Source organism: Ranitomeya imitator, chromosome 4 (assembly GCF_032444005.1).
Source record: "Ranitomeya imitator isolate aRanImi1 chromosome 4, aRanImi1.pri, whole genome shotgun sequence".
Lineage (NCBI taxonomy): Eukaryota > Metazoa > Chordata > Amphibia > Anura > Dendrobatidae > Ranitomeya > Ranitomeya imitator.
The window spans coordinates 515,140,998-515,167,869 of NC_091285.1; the positions used below are offsets into that span (position 1 = coordinate 515,140,998).

The window sequence follows — 26,872 nt, forward strand, 5'->3', positions numbered from 1 at the left end:
TTAGTCAAGTGGATCAGGGTATGAAGAAGCCGCCAAGGAACTGTCTCAGGATAGACATCAGAGACACATGATCCCCAGAAGATTTTACAAAGTATGTCTTCTCTGAAACACCTTAGGCTACGTTCACATTTGTGTCTTTGGGCGCAGCGTCGTCGACGGATACCGACGCATGCGTCATGCGCCCCTATCTTTAACATAGGGGCGCATGGACATGCACCGGTATGCGTTGTCATGCGTTTTATGACGCATGCGTTATTTTGGCGCACCAAACACGGCGCGGACGACGCTACAAGTTGCATTTTTGATGCGTCACATTTCCGAAAAAAAAAACGCATGCAACACACTTGCATCGTAAATGCGCCCCAAAAAAACACATTAGTGTCTATGAAAAACGCATAGGGCGCAGGTGCCTGCGTTGAGCCGCGTTTTTTGATGCATGCACCTTTTGAGTAAAATGCAAGTGATGTATTTTTTCGGGGGCGTTTTTGATCTTCAATTGTATAGGACAACGCATGCGTCAAAAACGCTGCGTTGTGTATGCGTTTGACATGCGTTGTGCGTTGCGTCGATGACGCTGCGCCCAAAGACGCAAATGTGAACGTAGCCTTAGTGAACATACCCAGCTGGGATAATGCATAGGTATCTGATTTATGCTGCCCTTGATTTGGGAAGCATGAAACTCCAGTTACACCCATTCTAATGGGGTGGTATCATTTCACAAGCTGAGAATGAATTGAGAACCCAACAGATCGACACTGCAAATAAAAACAGCAGTACCCATATGTATAGTGGAGCTCATGCTTGATATGAATAAATCAGTAACATGTCTATCCATCTGGTCACTTCCATAGTTCCATGACTTTCCTTCTTGGTGTTTAATGTTGAGGTTTGCATACATGCGTGCAATGTGGAGCACTGCAGGTTCACTATCAGTATCATTCAGCAAAATCCATTTGATTAAATTTGAAACATATCTTTTCACCTGGTACGTTTTCTACACTGGTCTCACACAAGTAATTTCCGCATCCCAGTTATTACCCTGTGTGTCACTGAGTGAGGGAAATGGATCATGCAGCTGTGATGGAGAGCCAAAACCACAACCATAAACTATGTATAACAGTGTATAGAATGCTAGTAGCCTCTTTATATGATGTTCCTTGGTTTCCAGCCTTAGGTTACCTTAGATTAACTCTTTCTAACTACACTATACCAGTATAGAGAAAGCCAGTGAGTATTATGTATGTAGGGTTCTGGCACAGTCCTCCACGTATAGACTGTGGCGGTATCAGTCCTGTGTTATGTCGGATGTAAGATGATAGAAATACAGTATGTCTAAAGTAGATCTGACACGTGTGCTATGTTTCCCTGCAGCATAGGGTTCCTTATAGGGTGCAATATAGGGTATGGGGTGCTGACCTTGACAGTGTTTGACTCCAGCTTCCCCGGTTCTCAAAATCTTTTAATTTCTTACCAGAACACATTGGTACAGCTCAGTGGAAAAGTTAAGATTCATGGATATTAATTGTGACTTAAAAGCATTATTGCTAATATTGGCCAAATTATGCCTTGTATTAACATTCATCAACTGGCACAAAAATAAGGATACATTAAGTAAGTTAAGTGTAACTGTCATTTTTTAATTTTTGCTTCATAAATGAATAGTACACATGCAAACAAACTTTGTAAGATATGTCATCAGAGAAATCTGAAACTTTCTCTTCATGGACTGATGTTTCACTCTCAATTAATTGTTAAAATCTGCTTTCAGTAGAAGCATATTTTCCCATTGCTGAGATAGCAGATGATAATTAGTGCTCATAAAGTTCTATGGAGACAGGAGGGGGGGAGGATCTAGAGGCGAACACAGACATTCTGCTGCAACGTCTCCTAAAATGACAGTTTCCCTTTAACTGTGCGGAGCTCATTTTGCTAGTTTTGCATACTTTTTTTTTTTTTTACAGTTAAAGGTATTTATATTTATAAAGCAATTTAAAATAAAGTCTTATGTTGCTTGTACAACCTTTTCAGTATATTTACCAGTGTGCTTAATTAGATGCTGTTCACTTGGCCCTAGTACCGTTCTGCTAGGGTTGCAGATCATGTGCCATACAGCCGACATATTATGTATCATGACTTGCTTCATCCTCCAAAAACATCATCACTGACATCACATACATGTCAGCAAGATTTATCAATATAAAATAAAGCCATGGCCAGAATGGGGCTGTTATACTGATTAAATTGGTATCTTTAGTGAATGAATCCGATATATGGTTCTTGTTTAATTAGGAGTTTTATTTTTTTAAATTATGTGGAAGCATGGTTGAAAAGCAATGTCTGACTTTCATTTGTTCATTTTCATAGATCTTTTATTTATTATTACTTTTGTCAGATTCAAGTTATTTCTGTGACCATTGTGGGTTTTTCTGACATTAAACGAGGGGTGCCAACAATTCTAACCACGTGTGTACCTAGAAATTTCAAAGCTGTGTTCACACTATAAGAGCAGAAACAAAAAAAAGTCAGCGTCACACAAGGTCATTAGCCATCCTTCATTTTCTGTCTACAAATACAGGTAGAGAACCACTAAAAATAAGTAAATAAAAGTATTCGAGTTTATATTTACAACTAGCTGTTTCCAGCCAGCTAACGCTCGGCACGCTCATTGATATCTAATTAACGCTGCTGGTGATTATGCAATTAAGTGTACATTTACCTTGGCTGAAGTGGTTGAATTACATAAAAAGGAAGTGCTGCATGTGGTAATGTGGGGGGACGCAGCCTCGTGTGGTAATGTGTGGGGACGGAGCCTCGTGTGGTAATGTGTGAGGATGGAGCATCATGTAGTAATGTGTGTTGACGGAGCCTCGTGTGGTAATGTGTGGGGACGCAGCCTCGTGTGGTAATGTGTGGGGACGGAGCCTCGTGTGGTAATGTGTGAGGATGGAGCATCATGTAGTAATGTGTGTTGACGGAGCCTCGTGTGGTAATGTGTGGGGACAGAGCCTCGTGTGGTAATGTGGGGGGACAGGATTATGTGTGGTAATGGGGTGGGGGGCGGGATTATGTGTGGTGATGTGGTGGGGGCGGAGCTACTGTGCAGGGGGCAGGATTAGCGAGTAATCACGATGCCTCTTATATATATAGATGAAAAAACAGTATCAGTAGTATCAGTAGTATTTGATCTGACAGTTGGAATATAAACTGTGCCACCAACATAAAGGCATGAGGAATTCTTGTACAGTTACGTTCTTGTGTTAAGTCTTTGTGGTGAACCTCTCGTATACAATGAAGAATCTGCAGATTTTAGATGGAGTTAACAGAACTCAGAATAAAATGATTTCTACCCGCGCAAATGTTATGTGGTTCCAAGACTTTTTTTCCTTTTCATAGCTATAGACAAATATAAAGGGGCTTTTAAATCAAATGAGTTTGATGACCTCTTAGTAGGTCAAGCGAGACTGCGCCAGACATAATAATAAAAAAATAATAATAATAATTTGTGCATGTAATGGAAATCTCTGTATTAAATTTATCCTGTTGGGACCTTTTAAGTTTTTATGCATGGAATGTGTCAAAGCTTTCTTTAGGATTGTATATCAAAATATTTATATGTGACTGCTTAAAACCCTTACAGGTCTGCTTAGTTCTTAGTTCTGCAGCTGCAAGGAAGCATGTTTTAGGATGGCTGTGCCCATCGCTTGCTGGCAATGCCAAAAATTCCTTTAATCTGGTATTACTGGCACATGCCATGTGGCCGACTGTGAAATCTTCTGGTTCAGTATTTAAAACGTACTCAAAGGGCCCCTAGGATGACAGCCAAAATAAAATTAAAATCTGCTGCCATTATGTGTTACTGTGCGGTGCTTAGTACAGAATTATGCAATATGATTCATTAATTATGTTACTTACAATAAAGCTTGGCATGTATGAATTTAAAGGCACGTAAGGACTCAGTAGGACACAATATAAGTGTTGTGGTGCCATATTACAGCTTTCTTTAAGAGATGGATGATCACCGTAAATTTTATTAGTGACTATGCTTCCTTCACAACTTTGTCATGATCTACATGCCTCTGTCATCTCCTCCTTAAAGGATTTTTCCTAAGATAGAAAGTTATCCTCTAACTGGTAACTGACCACTGTGGGTCTAATCACGGAGAACTCCAGCAAATCTAAGAACAAAGCATTGCCCATCCCCATCTGAATGGAATGGAGGTCAAGCATGTGTGCACCTCTGCTCCATTCATTGTCTATGGAGCTGCAAGAGATAACCAAATACTGCCCTCTGCTTTTTCCAATAGTCCCATAGATAATAAATAAAGAGAAGGAAAGTGTGAATGATGGCACCGGAGAGATCCCACCCGATCCCACCACTGCAACCACATATGACGAGCCCGCACGTCTCTACTCCAACTGATGTCACTATTATGTCAGAGGGATCACTTGGTACGGTCTACTCACTTGCACCAACATGACGTACCACAACACATGGGGACATGTAAGGTCAGCTTGACACAATTTTACACACACACCCCTGTCCAAACAGGCCCAGAAGGCACAGGGAGTGAGAGAAGGTGGCCCACTTACTCTCTACCCTGAAAGGCTGAGATGCCCCTTTCTCTAGCACCAGTCAAATAGAGCTTTATCAGCCCAGTAGAGCTACCACCAGTTCCTCGATAGATATATGCCTGGTCCATTAATGGGATTATATAGCCAGAAACCGGCCACAGTAGCATGGAAAGTTAAAATAAGGAAGTGTGGATTCATGGATGGAGATAAAAGAGCAGCCCAAGCTTAAATTATATACTTAATTGCCTTAAGGGCACACTAGACAATACACTATGTACACAATGGTTATACATATAGAATGGTCCGATTTGCAATACAGGCGAAGTACAAAAGATATAAGCAGATGAATCATGTCAATTATCGGTTTTTATACTTGACCATTTGTGTTGGGCTGTATGGGAGCATGGGCTGCCAGGAAGTTTGAATGAAGCAGTCAGACAGCGTGGGCTCCACAGGTGGTCATCTTGTATGAGCCTGGATACTAGCTGTTGGGGCTGGACCACCCGCTGATTCAGGTGTCCTTTTACAGCTACATATGCTGAAGGAGGATTGTAAGCTGCCATTAAATCCCCCGATATTCTTCACAGAAAGCATGCTTGTTTTTTGTTGCACTCAGATGTGACTTTGCAGAACCTATTCCTGGGATCACTGGAGGTTTCGGTGACTTAACCTTTGGATAGAGGATAACTTGCCAGCTTGAGAAAACCCCTTTAATATGTGTTGGATACCAGGTTGACAGAAGCACAAGACACCTTCTGGATTTGCTATTTTCTGAAAGGTTTCTGGGAGATTTGCCAATGCAGGGGTCTTCCCTTTTCTGGGTGTCTCCCAAAAAAGTTCAGGAAATCGAGCATGAATCTATATTGGTAATACGAAAATTGAAAGCACTGCACAGAGGATCTGCATATACAGAGCTTGCCTGTTGTCTTCTACCAAGGAGACTCATAGGTTTGCATAGTTTCTGTAGAATAAAAAAATTAAGATATGACATCTTAAAATAAGACACTTTGGACAGTAGCTTATTTTTTTTTAAATTTTGATGCATGACAGTAATGTAATTAAATTTTGCATTGCTGGGATCCAAGGGAAAACGTTTCTCCTTGTGGAGAGTGACATGCCTTGCCTTGCCTGACAAAGTGAGGATGCTTATAAGCCTTGCAGTGCTCCTCTGGGAGATTAAATATGCAAATACTCTCTTCAAAGAGGAAGAGTACTCAAACTCTAATGCCACCTATTGGAAGTAGCAATCCTAAAAGTCAATATTGACCCTTTAGCAAGCCTTCTCATATGACTTAAGGCCCCGTCACACATAGCGACGCTGCAGCGATACCGACAACGATCCGGATCTCTGCAGCGTCGCTGTTTGGTCGCTGGAGAGCTGTCACACAGACCGCTCTCCAGCGACCAATGATCCCGAGGTCCCCAGTAACCAGGGTAAACATCGGGTAACTAAGCGCAGGGCCGCGCTTAGTAACCCGATGTTTACCCTGGTTACCATCCTAAAAGTAAAAAAACAAATGCTACATACTTACCTACCGCTGTCTGTCCTCGGCGCTCTGCTTCTCTGGTCTGGCTGTGAGCGCCGGGCAGCCGGAAAGCAGAGCGGTGACGTCACCGCTCTGCTTTCCGGCCGCTGTCCTCACAGCCAGACCAGAGAAGCAGAGCACAGCGCTGGAGGACAGACAGCTGTAGGTAAGTATGTACCGTTTGTTTTTTTACTTTTAGGATGGTAACCAGGGTAAACATCGGGTTACTAAGCGCGGCCCTGCGCTTAGTTACCCGATGTTTACCCTGGTTACCAGCGAAGACATCGCTGAATCGGTGTCACACACGCCGATTCAGCGATGTCTACGGGGAGTCCAGCGACGAAATAAAGTTCTGGACTTTCTTCCCCGACCAGCGACAGCACAGCAGGGGCCTGATCGCTGCTGCCTGTCACACTGGACGATATCGCTAGCGAGGACGCTGCAACGTCACGGATCGCTAGCGATATCGTCTAGTGTGACGGTACCTTTAGGATAAAAGCCAAACCAGAATATCAATTTTAAGACTCAGAGTGATATGCCTATCCTAGCCTAGCCTCACATTGGCATGCCATGCTAAGCTTGACATTTTACACAAGGAGAAATGTTACCCTTTATATCCCACTAAAAAGCCTCTCATACAGCCAAATCAGATCTCACACTTTGCACTGACTAGGGGCAATATCCCAAAACACTGTGTCTCCAAATTGAGATTCTAGTTTGGTTTTTATCCTAAGTCATATGGTAAGGCTTGATAAAGGGCCGATATTGACTTTTAGGATTGCTACTTTCAATAGGTGGCACACGAGTTCAAGTCTTCTTCCTCTCTAAAAAGGCATTTTGCATTGCTGGGTGCATTTAAATGGTAGTAAACCAAGCAGACCATCAACTCATTCATGACTACAAAATGAACTATAAGAAATCTGACAACAGATTGTTGACAGTTTCCAGGAACAACATTAAACTTTCTGCAAAGCGTAAAGAACAGATTTAAATGAAATTTAAAAACCATGTTAATGAATAAGGATGGGTGTAATGAGATGATATGTTTTTCATTTGCTATCTAGAGCGCAAATATTTTTAAAAGGTGAATCACTAAGAATAGGGTAATACCAGAACGCCCTTCAGCCATGTATGCTGGGTTCTATGACAGACATCCCCATTAAAGTGGACCATTAGCCAGTAACATTGGTAAAACAATATAGTAATATTATACTGTGCAATTCTACTTGGCGTTTGCATTATAACAACTGATAAGCAATCTATTTTTATTAAAATAACATAAATGATACGGTGCCACAGGATGTGTCTAACATCAACTGAGAAACAATGTGTGCTCTGACAGAATTAGGCCAGCTCATAAAATGAAAAGTTTAACATAATAAATAAAATTCCAGAAACCTGAGCAAGTGTACTACAGGTCTGCCCTCCTTCTGACTTTGCTGTTGATGTTGGCAGGCGGTGGGTTGCGATCGGCAGCTTGGGAGCAATGCCAAAGAAGACAATTGTGGAGTCTGTGCAGGAGATGGATCTACATGCAGGCTGGTGAGAGGACAATCGAAAACACATCTCTCAACTGAAAAAAGTAAGTTCCTCAATAATCTTTAATGTGCAAGTTCTAAAAAGATGTCAGTCCTAATCTTCATTGACTAGTAGAAGATCTGTTTTTTACTGCTTTACATACTCCTAAAACACATCGGTTAACACTATGGGAGATATACGTGGTAATGCCCAGAATATGATTTGAAGATGACCTCTCACTTGCTATAAATATATAATTGTTTATCTGGTGTAAATGCCGCTTTTCTTCTAAATCTGGCATTGTTTATTTGTTGTTACTACACCTCTCCTTTTATTGAGATATGACCCCCTATTCCATGTCTGTAAATCTAATTGTTTTATCTAACTGGGCGTGGTCCTGAAGAAGACTCTCATAGAGAAGAGTTGATGGCCACACCTTCTTGGCTATAAAATATATATACAGGAAATACTAGGCCTTTTCTCAGGACCAAAGAGACACAGAGACAAAACAATTGCATTTTTGACAAATGGCAGGTCTTCTTTAAAATAATTTTTCAAGATCAGATATAAATTGATCACATGGAGGCAGTGACATAAAGTAATAACAGTACCATTACTCATCAGATAAATCATCTGCTTCTCCCGTGCTACCACTCTGATGGTCCAACCTGTACCACACTGTCTTTGATTACTATGCTTTATCCATTATATACTTATATTCCCACCTGAATGTGGGACAATCATTAGCTTTAGATGTGTTTGGCATTATCCAGGCAATCCAAACCTAGGATTTAAAGCAGGAGTAAACTGTCTCCAATCTGGACATGTCAGTGTTTCTCAAATCCATCTGAAAATATTAAGGCTGTTATGTTCTATGCCTGAACGAAGTGCCTTCTGTAACCATAAGAAAACCTTGGTTCACTAGTAGTTGTAGATGCACCGGCCATATCCTAGACCTAGAAGTCAGGAGGAATCACAGAGTGCAGTGTATAATAAAGCATATGGAGATAATTAGAGAAGTGCCATGGACACATCTCACAGGTCATTGCTCAAGACGAATCTTTACTGTACATTAGATTATTTTTCTACTATGTTCATCCTCTTTCTATCTTTGAACATCTTTGTGTTGAAATCATAGAAATTAGGCCGTGCGCTGTGTATGACTCCTCAGGGATGGAGAGCAGAAATAAAAAGGCTAAATTGCCAAGACTTTTTCTGAAAGGACATTTTTTATTCAATGAGCAAATCCGTAACACTTTGAAAATTGGATATTTGGCAGCTTTGTACTAATAACTAGTAGTGACAAAAAAAGTCAACACAGCTGAAATCTCCACACTAGTCTTTACCTTTTTGTAGTGAAGCACAAGAATCGGAGCTGAATAATGTCAGATTCTGAGCATTAATAGACATCCTCAATATCATCATGGTAACTTTAACCCCCCCCCCCTTGCTCTATCAGACAAGTCAAGTCAAGACAAGTTTAAGAACAAGCATTGTGTTAGAAACGCGTTCATTATTGTTATGCCTCTTCATTATCCCAACTATGCCTAATTGGCCTGTGACAACAATGCCACATTTTGTATCATTCATTCAAATAAAGATTCACTCATTTTACCTACTGGAGCCAGATCCTTACTTTCAGTTCTGCTCACACCAATGCTAGGATCCATTCTATCAGGCACTATTCTGTCTATAAAAATGTTGTTGATGGGATCTCTCAATTTCATTTAGGAGGGGACCATCTTAATGCAGCTACATTATAGCCATCATGTCTCCTGCTAAGCTGTACTAGTGCAAAACGCAGTGCTTCCATATGACAAGCTAAATGACTATATGCACCTTTATCAGTGATAGTCCCTTTAAATCGAATCTGTGAGCAGGTTTTTGCTACCTCATCTGAGAGCAGCATGATTTAGGCAAATAAAAGCTGACTCCAACACTGTATCACTTAGATTACTGGGTAATCTAAGTATATATGTCTAAAATAAGTATATATATATATATATATATATATATATATATATATATCCCTATGTGTTTCCTTCCCCGTGTGGGGATTCATCAACGAAGTAGAAGATATGTGGGGAAAGTACAATGGGTTCCTGCAGTGGCATGGAGCCCACATTTAGGTATGACCGGTACTGCCACAACCCATCAAAAAGAAAAACGTGGTACCACAATGAGAGCTGTATTATAAAAGTTCAGTTTTGTAAACAAGTTTAAATATTATTATTTTATTAAATTGGCTAAAATTCAGTTCTCTGGTATAACATACAGTAAATAGACTTATCCTGGCTATTATTTAGTTTTTAAAATATTGTATCTTAAATGTAAGATAACACAAAATTCATTTTCTTACATGCATGACTTAGAGGCTCCTCAGGACTGGTGTCATTTGCTTTACAGCACTTTCTGTATATTTTTAGATATCCTTATATACAATAAGAGAGTTCACAATAGTTAATCATTGTGACATCTGGATGCCCTGACTCTTCATCAGAAGGTTACATAAAAAGGATCCGCTCTTGGTGATGGCTTTGGAGGAAATGGGACAGTCCCCTATAGGCAGCGTAGCATTAGCAGGATTTCCTTTCCATTGCATTACAGGATTACTTCATAGGTGGTGGACAAACACTGGGACAACCAAACAATTTTACATCCTGTTACATACAACAAAAGACAAACTCACAAGTAAGGGTGTTTGAAAATGCAGATTTTGTCAGATACGATTTTACAATGAGTTATGGCTGTCGAGGCTGTACAGCCAGCCATGGTTATAAAACCAAATGAAACAGGTTTTACAGAGAGAGAAGGCAGATTATTAAAGGAAAAGCTACTTTATATTTTCCTTGTGACAAGGTTTGTTATATTTAACGAGCCTTGTCACATGACTTAGGATAAAAACCAAACCAGAATCTCAATTTGCAGACACTGTGTTTCGGGGTACTGCCCCTCATCAGTGCAAAGTGGAGATCTGGTTTGGCTGAGTGAGAGGCATCTGACCGGGAACTAAGAAGTATTGTTTCTCCTTGCGGAGAGTGACATGTTAAGCATGTCGAGTTGAGGAGACTTAAAACGCAATGCTCCTCTGGGAAATATGCAAATTGTCTCTTCAGAGAGGAAGAGGACTAAAACTCTTGTGCCACCTATTGGAAGTAGCAATCCTAACTGTCAATGTCGACCCTTTAACGAGCCTTGTCACATGACTTAGGATAAAAACCAAACCAGAATCTCAATTTGCAGACACTGTGTTTCGGGGTACTGCTCCTCGTCAGTGCAAAGTGGAGATCTGGTTTGGCTGATTGAGAGGCGCCTGACCGGGATCCAAGAAGTATCGTTTCTCCTTGCAGAGAGTGACATGTTAAGCATGTCGAGGTGAGGAGACTTAAAGCCGCAATGCTCTTCTGGGAAATATGCAATTTTTCTCTTCAGAAAATAAGTAGCAATCCTACAGTCAGTGTTGACTCTTTTTTATTGGCCCAGAAGCTCAATTGTCTTATATAGTACTATAATTGGAATCTCTACAGCAGAAAAAAGGAAACCAGTTTTCCTGCATTCTATTAGTAGATGTCACTGATCTATTCCCTATCAAATAGAACAAATATTACTATAAACATGTTATTTAGTCAAGATATAATAAATAGATATCTGACTGTTGGTATCGGATAAGTCATAACAGGAGGCGCCTTTAACTGAAGGGCTGGGTATTTTTCTTCCCCACTGCCAGATAGACTTGTATACATCCACTTACATTCACACATTCACATAACATTAAAATTGTTGCACATGTTTTCATAAAGTTCACTGCCTCATTTCACATCTAGAATACAGTTGTGGCCGAAACGTTTGGGACTGACACAAATTTTGGTTTTCACAAAGTTTGTTACTTCAATGTTTTTAGATCTACTAGTTAGAATTTTGTATGGTATATTTATTTCATAAGAAATACAGCAAGAACAGCAATCAGTGTACTACCTGCAAAGGTATTTTCTCTGATGAAGCCCCCTTCAGACTGCAGTATCTAAAAGAACAATTGTCCAGAGATGAAAAGGTGAGTGCCACCATGACTCCAGTCTCATGCCAACAGTTAGGCATCCTAAGGCCATTCATGTGTGGATTTGCTTTTCATCCAAGGGAGTGGGCTCATTCACAAATTTGCCTAAGAACACTGCCGTAAATAAAGAATGGTGAAACTTTCCCCAAGAGGAAATTCTCCTAATGATCCAGGGGCAATTTGGTGCTGAACAATTGTTGCCCAGCATGATGGAGACCATGTCACAAGGCAAAAGCAATAACTAAGTAGCTCAATAACAGAAACATTAAAATTTTGAGTCCATGGCTGAAAAACTCCACAGATGTCAGTCTCATTGAAAACCTGTGGTCAATCCTCAAAAAACGGATGGACAGACAAAAACAGAGATCGTGATAAACCCCAATTGCTGATTAGATAAGAATGGGGCATCAGTCAGGATTTAGCCCAGAAGCTGATATCCAGAATGCTGGGGTAAACTGCAGAAGTCTTAAAAATAAGGGTCAACACTCTAAATATTGAGTCTTTCCATGAACTTGATTTATTTGTCAATAAAGTGTAAAAAGATATGAATAACAGATCTGACCACACTGAAGCAGCAAACTGTGTAAAACAAAATTTGTGCAAGTACCCAAACTTTTGGCTATGACTGTGTATTAGATAGTCTAGCATCCCTGTTGTGAATTCTGGACTCCCTCCAGTGGTTGTTGATGGTAATGCAGTTATTCCTGAGCAGCAGTTTTGGACAGGTGTTTCTGCTAATTGCAATTCTGACTGAGGTATTTAGCTGTGCAGGACTCATTAGTCCTTGCCAGTAGTCAATGTTCCTTTGGAAGTGTTGGTCCTCTGCCTGGCCTCTCCTGCTTGCTGCCAATTCAGCTAAGATAAGTGTTTGCTTCATTTTTTAGACACACTGCTGTGTGTTTATTTTCTGTGCTTAACTTGTTTCTATTTTGTTCCTGCTAGACTGTGCCTGATGTTTTTCTCAGTCTAGTTGGACTCGCTGGAGTCGCAGATATACTCTCCACATCTTTAGTTGGGTGGTGGAGTTTTTGTATTTTTCTGCTGTGGATATTTTGTAGTGTTTTATGCTGACTGCATAGTATCCTTTACTTTCCTTTCCTATCTAGGTAGAAGTGGCCTCCTTTGCTTATCCCTGTTTTCTGTCTGCGTGTGTCTTTTCCTCTCCTACTCACAGTCATTATTTGTGGGGGGCTACCTATCCTTTGGGGATCTACTCTGAGGCAAGAGAGTTTTCCTATTTCCATCTTTAGGGATATTTAGTCCTTAGGCTGTGTCGAGTGTTGTGAATTCTGTTGTCGAACTCCCTCCTGTTGTCGTGAATGGTACTTCGGCGAGTTCTGTCCATGGACTCCCTCTGGTGGCTGTGAGTGAAGCTGCTGCTTCTGAGGTTCCTTGCACAGGTGACGTGGTTTATCCTTTGGTTGGCTGCTCTATTTAACTCCACTCAGATCGTTACTCCATGCCAGCTGTCAATGTTCCTGCATTGGTTCAGTTCGCTCTTGGATCTTTCTGGTGACCTGTCTTCTCCAGCAGAAGCTAAGTTCCTGCCAGTTATTATTTGTTCATTGTTGCCTTGTCCAGCTGGTTATCATGATTTTGTCTTGCTAGCTGGAAGCTCTGGGATACAGAGTGGCATCTCCGCACCGTTAGTCGGTGTGGAGGTCTTTTTGCACACTCTGCGTGGTCTTTTGTAGTTTTTTGTGCTGACCGCAAAGATACCTTTCCTATCCTCTGTCTGTTTAGTAAGTCTGGCCTCCCTTTGCTGAAACCTGTTTCATTTCTGCGTTTGTGACTTTCATCTTTACTCACAGTCAATATATGTGGGGGGCTGCCTTTTCCTTTGGGGAATTTCTCTGAGGCAAGGTAGGCTTTATTTTCTATCTCTAGGGCTAGCTAGCTCTTAGGCTGTGAAGAGGCGTCTAGGGAGAGTCAGGAACGCTCCACGGCTATTTTTGGTTGTGTGATAGGATTAGGGGTTGCGGTCAGCAGAGCTCCCACATCCCAGAGCTTGTCCTGTGTGAGTTTAACTATCAGGTCGTGCCGGGTGCTCCTAACCACCAGGTCCATAACAGTCGAGGTGTCTAGGTCTGGTTAGGCACACCCCACGGCTACTTCTAGTTGCAGTGATAGGATCAGGGTTTGCGGTCAGTAAATTTACCACTGCTCCAGCGAAGGTCTTTTCATCCTGCTCCAAGGCCACCTGATCATAACACATCCCCTCATTTATCATCTGATGGACTAAAATATGGTAGAATGTTTCTACTGCAAGTCGACTCTAAAGGTAATTGTACAAAAGATCATGTCTTTTTATATAACTACCATGCTTTGCATACAAATATTAGTAAAGTATGGAGTAAGGTGCATGCACCCAGTGTGTAGTTAGAAGAATAAGTGAAACTTTTTGGAGTCATTTATTAACTTTATTTATCACTTACAAAAGGAGAATAGAGGGGAAAAGAGGCAATTGATATTTGGGTGACATATAGAGGCTGTGTCAAGCTGGGTGAGGGAGAAGCTAGGTGCACAACAATGGGAAAAGGGTGGGGGGAGCCCAAACACTAGAAAAGGGGGAAGTGGAGACCCCTAGGCAGATGTGACAACCCCCTTTCTGTCCTAACATCCCTAAATAGGTTCCGCCCCTATCGCTAAACAGGAACCTAATCTGTTATGACCTGGTGGTTAAGAGCACCCAGAATGACCTGATAGTTAAACCTCATACAGGACGAGCTCTGGGATGTGGGAGCTCTGCTGACCGCAAGCCCTAATCCTAGCACACACACTAGAAATAGCCGTGGAGCGCTTCTGACCAGACCTAGGCGCCTCGTCACAGCCTAAGAACTATCTAACCCTAGAGATAGAAAATAAAGCCTACCTTGCCTCAGAGAAATTCCTCAAAGGTAAAGGAAGCCCCCCACATATATTGACTGTGAGTAAAGATGAAAGTCACAAACGCAGAAATGAAACAAGTTTCAGCAAAGGGAGGCCAGACTTACTAAATAGACAGAGGATAGGAATGGTAACTTTGCGATCAGCACAAAAACCTACAAAGACCATGCAGAGTGTGCAAAAAGGACCTCCGCACCGACTCACGGTGCGGAGGGGCCACTCTGCATCCCAGAGCTTCCAGCTAGCAAGACAAAATCATGAAAACCAGCTGGACAAGAAAACAGTGAACAAATAAAGACTATCAGGAACTTAGCTTCTGCAGGAGAAGGCAGGTCACCAGAGAGATCCAGGAGCGAACTGAAGCAAAGCAAAAAACATTGACAGCTGGCATGGAGTAATGATCTGAGAGGAGTTAAATAGAGCAGCTAACCAAAGGATAAACCACGTCACCTGTGTAAGGAACCTCAGAAGCAGCAGCTTCACTCATAGCCACCAGAGGGAGCCCATAGACAGAACTCGCCGAAGTACCATTCACGAGCACAGGAGGGAGCTCGACAACAGAATTCACAACAGTACCCCCCCCCCCTTGAGGAGGGGTCACCAAGCCCTCACCAGAGCCCCCAGGCCGATCAGAATGAGCCAAATGAAAGGCACGAACAAGATCGGCAGCATGAACATCAGAGGCAAAAACCCAGGAATTATCTTCCTGACCATAACCCTTCCACTTGACCAGGTACTGGAGTTTCCGTCTCGAAACACGAGAATCCAAAATCTTCTCCACCACATACTCCATACTCCCCCTCGACCAACACCGGGGCAGGAGGATCAACGGAGGGAACCATAGGCGCCACGTATCTCCGCAACAACGACCTATGGAACACATTATGGATGGCAAAAGAAGCTGGAAGGTCCAAAGAAAATGACACAGGATTAAGAACTTCAGAAATCTTATATGGCCCAATGAAACGAGGCTTAAACTTAGGAGAGGAAACCTTCATAGGAACGTGACGAGATGACAACCAAACCAAATCCCCAACACGAAGTCGGGGACCAACACAATGCCGGCGGTTAGCGAAAAGTTGAGCCTTCTCCTGGGACAATGTCAAATTATCCACCACATGAGTCCAAATCTGCTGCAACCTGTCCACCACCGCATCCACACCAGGACAGTCCGAAGGCTCAACCTGCCCTGAAGAGAAACGAGGATGGAAACCAGAATTATAGAAAAACGGAGAAACTAAAGTAGCCGAGCTGGCCCGATTATTAAGGGCGAACTCAGCCAAAGGCAAGAAGGACACCCAATCATCCTGATCAGCAGAAACAAAGCATCTCAGATATGTCTCCAAAGTCTGATTAGTTCGTTCGGTTTGGCCATTAGTCTGAGGATGGAAAGCCGAAGGAAAAGACAAATCAATGTCCATCTTAGCGCAAAAGGAGGGCCAAAACCTCGAAACAAACTGGGAACCTCTGTCCGAGACGATGTTCTCTGGAATGCCATGCAAACGAACCACATGCTGGAAAAACAAAGGCACCAAATCAGAGGAGGAAGGCAATTTAGATAAGGGTACCAAATGGACCATCTTAGAGAAGCGATCACAAACCACCCAAATGACCGACATCTTTTGAGAAACAGGGAGATCAGAAATAAAATCCATGGAAATATGCGTCCAGGGCCTCTTTGGGATCAGCAAGGGCAAAAGCAACCCACTGGCACGAGAACAGCAGGGCTTAGCCCGAGCACAGGTCCCACAGGACTGCACAAAAGAACGGACATCCCGTGACAAAGAAGGCCACCAAAAGTATCTAGCCACCAAATCTCTGGTACCAAAGATTCCAGGATGACCAGACAACACTGAACAATGAATCTCAGAGATAACTCTACTAGTCCATCTATCAGGGACAAACAGTTTCTCCGTAGGACAACGGTCAGGTCTATCAGCCTGAAACTTTTGCAGCACACGCCGCAAATCAGGGGAAATGGCAGACAAAATTACCCCTTCTTTAAGAATACCTGCCGGCTCCGGAACACCCGGAGAGTCAGGTACAAAACTCCTTGACAGGGCGTCAGCCTTCACATTCTTAGATCCCGGAAGGTATGAAACCACAAAATCAAAACGGGAGAAAAAGAGCGACCATCGAGCCTGTCTAGGATTCAACCGTTTGGCAGATAAGATAGAGAGAGATAAGATAGAGAGAGATAAGTCAAATTCTTGTGATCCGTCAAGACCACCACGCGATGTTTAGCTCCTTCAAGCCAATGTCGCCACTCCTCAAATGCCCACTTCATGGCCAACAACTCCCGATTGCCCACATCATAATTGCGCTCAGCAGGCGAGAATTTTCTAGAAAAGAAGGCACAGGGTTTCATCATCGAGCCATCAGAACTTCTTTGCGACAAAACAGCCCCTCCTCCAATCTCAGAAGCATCAACCTCAACCTGAAAAGGGAGCGAAACATCTGGCTGGCACAACACAGGGGCAGAAGCAAAATGACACTTCAACTCCTGAAAAGCCTCTACAGCCGCAGAGGACCAATTGACCACATCAGCACCTTTCTTGGTCAAATCAGTCAACGGTTTAGCAATAATGGAATAATTAGCGATGAAGCGACGGTAAAAATTAGCAAAGCCCAGGAATTTCTGCAAGCTCTTCACAGATGTCGGCTGAGTCCAATCGTAAATGGCCTGAACTTTAACAGGGTCCATCTCGATAGTAGAAGGGGAAAAAATGAAACCCAAAAATGAAACCTTCTGAACTCCAAAGAGACACTTTGACCCCTTCACAAACAAGGAATTTGCACGAAGGACCTGGAACACCATTCTGACCTGCTTCACATGAGACTCCCAATCATCCGAAAAGACCAAAATGTCATCCAAATATACAATCATGAATCTATCCAGGTACTCTCGGAAGATGTCATGCATAAAGGACTGAAACACAGATGGAGCATTAGAAAGCCCGAATGGCATAACCAGGTACTCAAAATGGCCTTCGGGCGTATTAAATGACGTTTTCCATTCATCACCCTGTTTATTTCGCACAAGATTATACGCACCACGAAGATCTATCTTGGTGAACCAACTGGCCCCCTTAATCCGAGCAAACAAATCAGACAGCAGCGGCAAAGGATACTGAAATTTGACTGTGATCTTATTAAGAAGGCGGTAATCAATACAAGGTCTCAAAGAACCATCCTTCTTGGCCACAAAAAAGAACCCTGCTCCCAATGGTGACGACGACGGACGAATATGACCCTTCTCCAAGGATTCCTTTATATAACTCCGCATAGCGGCGTGCTCTGGCACAGATAAATTAAACAGACGGCCCTTAGGAAACTTACTACCAGGAATCAAATTAATAGCACAATCGCAATCCCTATGAGGAGGTAAGGCACCAGATTTGGGCTCTTCAAATACATTCCGGTAATCTGATAAGAACTCAGGGACTTCAGAAGGAGTGGAAGGCGAAATTGAGAGCAATGGAACCTCACCATGTACCCCCTGACAACCCCAGCTGGACACAGACATAGATTTCCAATCCAACACAGGATTATGGACCTGTAGCCATGGCAACCCCAAAACGACCACATCATGCAGATTATGCAACACCAAAAATCGAATATCCTCCTGATGTGCAGGAGCCATGCACATGGTCAATTGAGTCCAGTACTGAGGCTTATTCTTGGCCAAAGGCATAGCATCAATTCCTCTCAATGGAATAGGATACTGCAAGGGCTCCAAGAAAAAACCACAGCGCCTGGCAAACTCCAAGTCCATCAAATTCAGGGCAGCGCCTGAATCCACAAATGCCATTACAGAATAGGACGACAGAGAGCAAATCAGAGTAATGGACAAAAGAAATTTAGACTGTACCGAACCAATGATGGCAGACCTAGCGAACCGCTTTGTGCGCTTAGGACAATCGGAGATAGCATGAGTGGATTCGCCACAGTAAAAACACAGCCCGTTCCGACGTCTGTGTTCTTGCCATTCAGCTCTGGTCAAAGTCCTATCACACTGCATAGGCTCAGGCCTATGCTTAGAGAATACCGCCAGATGGTGCACAGCTTTGCGCTCACGCATGCGCCGATCGATTTGAATGGCCAAAGACATAGACTCATTCAGACCAGCAGGCGTGGGAAATCCCACCATGACATCCTTAAGGGCTTCAGAAAGACCCTTTCTGAAAATTGCCGCCAGGGCACATTCATTCCACTGAGTAAGCACAGATCACTTTCTAAACTTCTGACAGTACACCTCCGCTTCATCCTGATCCTGACACAAAGCCAGCAAGATTTCTCTGCCTAATCCACTGAATTTGGTTCATCATAAAGCAATCCAAGCGCCAGAAAAAACGCATCAACATCACGCAATGCAGGATGTCCTGGTGCAAGGGAAAATGCCCAGTCTTGAGGGTCACCACGCAACAAAGAAATAATGATTTTTACCTGTTGAACAGGGTCACCAGAGGAGCAGGGTTTCAAAGCTAGAAACAGTTTACAATTATTTTTGAAATTCAAGAACCTAGATCTATCCCCAGAAAATAAGTCAGGAATAGGAATTCTAGGCTCTAACATAGGATTCTGAACCACAAAATCTTGAATGTTTTGTACCCTTTCAGTGAGATGATCCACACTAGAGGACAGAGCTTGAATGTCCATATCTACACCTGTGTCCTGAACCACCCAAAGGTCTAGGGGAAAAGAAAGACAAAACACAGTGCAAAGAAAAAAAAATGGTGTCAGAAGTTCTCTTATCCCTCTATTGAGATGCATTAATACTTTGGGCCAGCTGTACTGTTATGACCTGGTGGTTAAGAGCACCCGGAATGACCTGATAGTTAAACCTCATACAGGACGAGCTCTGGGATGTGGGAGCTCTGCTGACCGCAAGCCCTAATCCTATCACACACACTAGAAATAGCCGTGGAGCGCTCCTGACCAGACCTAGGCGCCTCGTCACAGCCTAAGAACTATCTAGCCCTAGAGATAGAAAATAAAGCCTACCTTGCTTCAGAGAAATTCCCCAAAGGTAAAGGAAGCCCCCCACATATATTGACTGTGAGTAAAGATGAAAGTCACAAACGCAGAAATGAAACAAGTTTCAGCAAAGGGAGGCCAGACTTACTAAATAGACAGAGGATAGGAAAGGTAACTTTGCGATCAGCACAAAAACCTACAAAGACCATGCAGAGTGTGCAAAAAGGACCTCCGCACCGACTCACGGTGCGGAGGGGCCACTCTGCATCCCAGAGCTTCCAGCTAGCAAGACAAAATCATGAAAACCAGCTGGACAAGAAAACAGTGAACAAATAAAGACTATCAGGAACTTAGTTTCTGCAGGAGAAGGCAGGTCACCAGAGAGATCCAGGAGCGAACTGAAGCAATGCAAAAAACATTGACAGCTGGCATGGAGTAATGATCTGAGAGGAGTTAAATAGAGCAGCTAACCAAAGGATAAACCACGTCACCTGTGTAAGGAACCTCAGAAGCAGCAGCTTCACTCATAGCCACCAGAGGGAGCCCAAAGACAGAACTCGCCAAAGTACCATTCACGACCACAGGAGGGAGCTCGACAACAGAATTCACAACAGTAATCCCTGACTGCCCCTAGCAATAGGCCCTGGATAGAGAGAGGTCGGTGTTGTGAATTTTCTCTTGGGCTCCCTCTGGTGGTTGTAAGTGGCACTTTTGTGAGTTCTGCTCTTGGGCTCCCTCCGGTGGTTTTAAGTGGTATGGCTGCTCCTTGGATTTAGCTGTCTGCAGCTGCTTCCACTGATTGTCTCTCATGCTCGGCTATTTAGCCTGGCTCTTTCCTTCAGCTGGTGCCACTTGTCTATGGTTCCTGGTTGGATTCACATCTCTTTGGATTTCCTGTTATCCTGACCAGTTCAGCAAAGCTAAGTCCTTGCTTGCTCTTTTCTGTCCACAGGTTGTGGACTTATCCGTTCTGTGCTTTCTATGTTGGTCTAGCTTGTCAGTATGAATTAATTCAGTGATGCTGGAAGCTCTGGGAAGCAGATTTACCCTCCACACCTTTAGTCAGGTGTGGAGATTTTTGTAAACTCTGCGTGGATTTTTTGTAGTGTGTTATACTGACCGCACAGTATTCCATCCTGTCCTATCTATCAAGCTAGACTGGCCTCCTGTGCTCATCCTGGTTTCATTCTGTGTATGTCTTTTCCCTCTCCACTCACAGTCATTATTTGTGGGGGGCTATCTATCCTTTGGGGATTTTCTCTGAGGCAAGATAGTTTTCCTGTTTCTATCTTTAGGGGTAGTTTGTTCTCAGGCTGTGATGAGGTGCCTAGGGAGTGTTAGGAGCATCCCACGGCTACTTCTAGTGTTGTGTTGAGCTTAGGGACTGCGGTCAGTACAGATACCACTTCCTTCAGAGCTCGTCCCATGTTGCTCCTAAGCCACCAGATCATAACAGGTTGGGGTGTGCACTAGTCAGTTTCCACTGCAACTAAATACAAAGCAGGAAGACAAATCGGGGAATACACTTAGCTTTAAACGATACAAGAGAGCTCACGCCAGCAATTCTCCAAGAGGCTCCAAGAAAAAAATAGTCGACTTCTAGCACTTCTATCAGACAGAGGTAAATAGAGCTATCACCGACACCTTGCTGAAGGGACTAAAGGTATTTAAATATCCAGCAAGGGTGTGTTAGTCAGCAGCAGATGGTGGAGCTCACTGCTAGGTCCTAGAGGTATAAGGATATTACTTCACAGCAGAGATGCAAGATCCAGAATGTGCCTGCAGAGCCAAGCACAATTGCCTTCTACAGCTGGATCCAGAATGATACACCTGTCTGTCACACCTGACACACCCGTGACAGGCTGTTTCTTAAAAAGAGAACCATTGAGAAGTGCAGAATACAGTATGTCCATGTGTACAGAAGTAAAAATAACAATCACATCAGAGATATGTGAATCTCATGATCCACAACAATATGAACCTTGCACTGTCTTTCAGTATAAGTGTTTCCTTTTATGGCCTTCCTTTGGGAAAGCTTCCATCTGTAACCCTGTCCCTGTGTATAATCTTACATCAGCTCGAAAACATTACAAATGAGTCAGGCGGCCGCGGCGCTCTGCATGGTTGTGTCAGCTGATAAGTTTGATAAATACAAGCCTGTGTATTGATAGAGCTCCAAAAAGCTCCGTACCGCAAGCACAAAGCTTGTCAAACAGAATATTTTTGTGTTTTATTCATTCTGACATATGAAGTGATTGTTTCAATTAGTTTGTCTGGGACTTCCAGTGTATCTATACGTAATGTCCAATGTATGAGCATGTGCAAATGTTACCACTAACATCACAACACATGTCAGCCTCCGGTACAGTTTGCAGGGAGTGAGTTTGTGGACAAGCATCTGTTGACATCTGCATTGGAGGCTCCGTTAGAGGAGATGTCACAGATTCTGTATTTTTTAGCAGAAGAAACTACAAACACATTGAGGAAATTTGGAGGAGACAATTAAAATTTATTAGGGTTCATTAGACACTGTTGAAGCTTATGGTATGAATCTGACTCAACATTGTGCTTACTATTATAAAAGGAAGCATAGCGAAAATAAAATGTGATAAGAGCCTTAGAGAGGAATAAAAGCTAGGCAATAAGTGTATCCATATGTATTTATGTGGCAGTGCTTACACTATTGCTGTACTGAGTATCACCACAGCACTCTGTATGAATAATGCAGATGCATTAGTTAAAGGGAATATGTCACCCCAAAAATCGTATATATGAGATAAGGCCACCGGCATCAGGGACTTATCTACAGCATTCTGTAATGCTGTAGATAAGCCCCCGATGTACCCTGAAAGATGAGAAAAAGAGGTTAGATTGTACTCACCCAGGGGCGATCCCGGTCCTGTTTGGGTCCAGATTGGTGTCGTGGTCCGGTTCCGGCACCTCCCATCTTCATATGCTGACGTCCTCTTCTTGTCTTCCTGCCTCGGCTCCGGCGCAGGCATACTTTGTCTGTCCTGTTGAGGGCAGAGCAAAGTACTGCAGTGCGCAGGCGCCGGGAAAGGCCAGAGAGGCCCGGCGCCTGCACACTGCAGTACTTTGCTCTGTCCTCAACAGGGCAGACAAAGTACACCTGCGCCAGAGCTGCGGCAGGAAGACAAGAAGAGGACATCATCGTATGAAGATAGGAGGTGCCAGACCGGACCGCGCCGCCCATCGGAACCGGACTGCGCCGGGACCGCCCCTGGGTGAGCATAATAAAACCTGTTTTTCTTACTTGTCAGATTACATTGGGGGCTTATCTACAGCATTACAGAATGCTATAGATAAGCTCCTGATGCCGGTGGCCTTATCTCATATACGATTTTTGGGGTGACAGATTCCCTTTAAATTGCAAAACTGTATCATAGAGAAGAGTCTACAAATTCATGACCTCAGATGCTCATCATATTCATGGTCAAAGAATACAATATTTTTCTGATAGGTGTAGACAGACAGGATCTTTGTTAAAGGAACACCAACACTTTCAAGATCCAACTTTATTTTCATTTCCTATATTTTACTGAAGGTGTTTTATCACTCACCTCTACGGAGCTTATATTGTGTGTTCAATATGGTTGGGAAAGGGCAATGTCTTCTTTATTTTTGGCTCAGAGGCTTCACACTTCTGGAATATTTGGGACGTTTTTGGAAAAGAGAACTCTTAAATAAAAAAAATACATACCTTGAGGAAACTGTTGTGAATTCTGCTCTTGGGCTCCCTCCGGTGGTTATGAGTGGTAGTGCTGCTGTCTTTGGATCGCAGCATTTATCAGGTGTGTCCACTTATTGCAATTTGGACTGGGCTATATAGTCTTGCTTGATCCTTTAGTCAGTGCCAGTTGTCCATTGTTTTTGGAGGATTCACATCCCTACCTGGTCTCTCCTGTTTTGCTGTTCTTCTCAACAAAGATAAGTTCTGGCTTTGTTTTTGCTGTCCACATGCTGTGGGCCTTATAGTTCAGTGCATTTTCATGTTTGGTCTAGTCCAGTTTCGTCTGTGAAGGATTTTTTGCAGCCTAGCTGTGTCTCTGGAGATGCAGATATACACTCCATGTCTTTAGTCAGATGTGGTGATTTGTATTTTCTGTGGTGGATATTTTCTAGTGTTTTAATACTGGCCGCATAGTACTCTGTCCTATTCTTTCTTTTTAGCTAGTATGGCCTCCTATGCTAAATCCTGATTTCATGTCTGCGTATGTTATTTCCCTCTTTTCTGACAGTCAATATTTGTGGGGGGCTGTCTACTGTCTATGCTTTGGGGATTTTCTCTGAGGCAAGATAGGTTTCCTGTTTCTGTCTTTAGGGGAAGTTAGTTCTTAGGCTGTGTCGAGGGGTCTAGGGAGTGTTAGGTACCCCCCACGGCTACTTCTAGTTGTGCTGCTAAGTTCAGGGTTTGCAGTCAGTACAGGTACCACCTTCTCCAGAGTACGTCTCATGCTGCTCCTAGGCCACCAGATCATAACAGTACAACTGGCCAACAATGAGTTAAACGCATCTCAGAAGAAGGGAAGGAAAGTGCTGAGCCACTTTTTTTTCTGTAGTCTGTTTTGTCTTTCCTTCCCTCTTTTCCTCTGGGTGGCTCAGGAGTTAGGCGCTGGCATGGAGGTTCAGGAATTGGTTTCTCGTGTGGACCAACTTGCTGCTAGAGTACAGGGTATTTCCGAGTATATCGTTCAGACTCTGGTTTTAGAGCCTAGAATTCCAACTCCTGATTTGTTTTTTGGGGACAGGTCCAAATTTTTGAGCTTTAAAAATAACTGTAAACTGTTTTTTGCTCTGAAACCCCGTTCTTCTGGTGATCCCATTCAGCAGGTTAAAATTGTTATTTCCCTGCTGCGTGGTGATCCTCAGGATTGGGCATTTTCCCTGGAATCTGGGAATCCTGCTTTGCTTAATGTAGACACCTTTTTTCAGGCGCTAGGGTTATTGTATGATGAACCTAATTCAGTGGATCATGCAGAGAAGACCTTGTTGGCCCTGTGTCAGGGTCAAGAAGCGGCAGAATCGTATTGCCAGAAATTTAGAAAATGGTCTGTATTGACTAAATGGAATGAGGATGCCTTGGCGGCAATTTTCAGAAAGGGTCTGTCTGAATCCGTTAAAGATGTTATGGTGGGGTTCCCCACGCCTGCTGGCCTGGGTGATTCTATGTCTCTGGCCATTCAGATTGATCGGCGCTTGCGCGAGCGCAGAGTTGTGCACACTGTGGCGTTGTCCTCCGAGCGGCGCCCTGAGCCTATACAGTGTGATAGGATTTTGTCTAGAGCTGAACGACAAAGATTCAGGCATCAGAATAGGTTGTGTTTTTATTGCGGCGATTCTGCTCATGTTATTTCTGATTGCCCTAAGCGTACAAAGGGAATCGCTAGTTCTGTTACCATCAGTACTGTACAACCTAAATTTCTGTTATCTGTGACCTTGATCTGCTCATTATCGTCATTTTTTGTCATGGCATTTGTGGATTCAGGCTCCGCTCTGAACTTAATGGACTTAGAATTTGCCAGATGTTGTGGTTTCCCCTTGCAGCCTTTGCAGAACCCTATTCCTTTAAGGGGCATTGATGCTACACCGTTATCTAAAAATAAACCTCAGTTTTGGACACAGCTGACCATGTGCATGGTGCCAGCCCATCAGGAAGATTGTCGTTTTCTGGTGTTGCATAATTTGCATGATGCTATTGTGCTGGGTTTTCCATGGTTAAAGGTACATCATCCGGTGTTAGATTGGAAATCTATGTTTGTGACTAGTTGGGCTTGTCAGGGGGTTGATGGTCACGTTCCTTTGATGTCAATTTCCTCTTCCCCTCTTCTGAAATTCCTGAGTTTTTGTCAGATTTCCAGGATGTATTCGATGAGCCCAAATCCAGTTCCCTTCCACCGCATAGGGACTGTGATTGTGCTATTGACTTGATTCCAGGTTGTAAGTTCCCTAAGGGCCGACTTTTCAACCTGTCTGTGCCAGAACATGCTGCCATGCGGAGCTATATTAAGGAGTCTTTGGAGAAGGGGCATATTCGGCCATCTTCTTCACCATTGGGAGCAGGTTTTTTTTTGTTGCCAAGAAGGATGGCTCCTTCAGACCCTGTATTGATTATCGCCTCTTGAATAAGATCACGGTCAAATTTCAATACCCTTTGCCTTTGCTTACTGATTTGTTTGCTAGGATTAAGGGGGCTAGTTGGTTTACTAAGATTGACCTTCGAGGGGCATATAAACTTGTTCGTATTAAGCAGGGTGACGAATGGAAAACTGCATTTAATACGCTCGAAGGCCATTTTGAATACCTTGTGATGCCATTCGGACTCTCTAATGCCCCATCTGTGTTCCAGTCTTTCATGCATGATATCTTTCGTAGTTATCTGGATAAATTCATGATTGCATATTTGGATGATATTTTGATTTTTTCCGATGATTGGGAGTCTCATGTGAAACAGGTCAGGATGGTATTTCAGATCCTCCGTGATAATGCTTTATTTGTGAAGGGGTCTAAGTGCCTCTTTGGAGTGCAGAAGGTTTCTTTTTTGGGCTTCATTTTTTCTCCCTCATCTATAGAAATGGATCCGGTTAAGGTTCAGGCCATTCATGATTGGATTCAGCCCACATCTGTGAAGAGCCTTCAGAAATTCTTGGGCTTTGCTAATTTTTACCGTCGTTTCATTGCCAACTTCTCCAGTGTGGTTAAACCTCTGACCGATTTGACGAAGAAAGGCGCTGATGTGACGAATTGGTCCTCTGCGGCTGTTTCTGCCTTTCAGGAGCTTAAACGCCGATTTACTTCTGCCCCTGTGTTGCGTCAGCCGGATGTTTCTCTTCCATTTCAGGTTGAGGTTGACGCGTCTGAGATTGGGGCAGGGGCCGTTTTGTCTCAGAGGAATTCTGATGGTTCCTTGATGAAACTGTGTGCCTTCTTTTCTCGGAAGTTTTCGCCTGCGGAACGCAATTATGATGTCGGCAATCGAGAGTTGTTGGCTATGAAGAGGGCATTTGAGGAGTGGTGACATTGGCTTGAGAGGGCCAAGCACCGTATTGTGGTCCTGACCGATCATAAGAATCTGATTTGCCTCGAGTCTGCCAAACGACTGAACCCTAGACAGGCTCAATGGTCCCTGTTTTTCTCCCGTTTTGATTTTGTGGTCTCGCATCTTCCGGGTTCTAAGAATGTTAAGGCTGATGCCCTCTCTAGGAGTTTTTTGCCTGATTCTCCTGGGGTACTTGAGCCGGTCGGCATTCTGAAGGAAGGGGTGATTCTTTCTGCAATCTCCCCAGATTTACGACGGGCTCTTCAGGAATTTCAGGCTGAT

General features: G+C 43.3%; 1 protein-coding gene across 1 annotated transcript in view; it reads left to right on the forward strand.

The window, feature by feature from the left end:
- ADAMTSL3 (ADAMTS like 3) overlaps positions 1-26,872 on the forward strand; it is an 810,189-nt gene that overhangs the window by 484,347 nt on the left and 298,970 nt on the right. Inside the window, exon 7 of the mRNA XM_069766101.1 lies at positions 7,554-7,680. Coding sequence (XP_069622202.1) covers positions 7,554-7,680 — 127 coding nt within the window. The remainder of the gene's footprint in view (positions 1-7,553; positions 7,681-26,872) is intronic.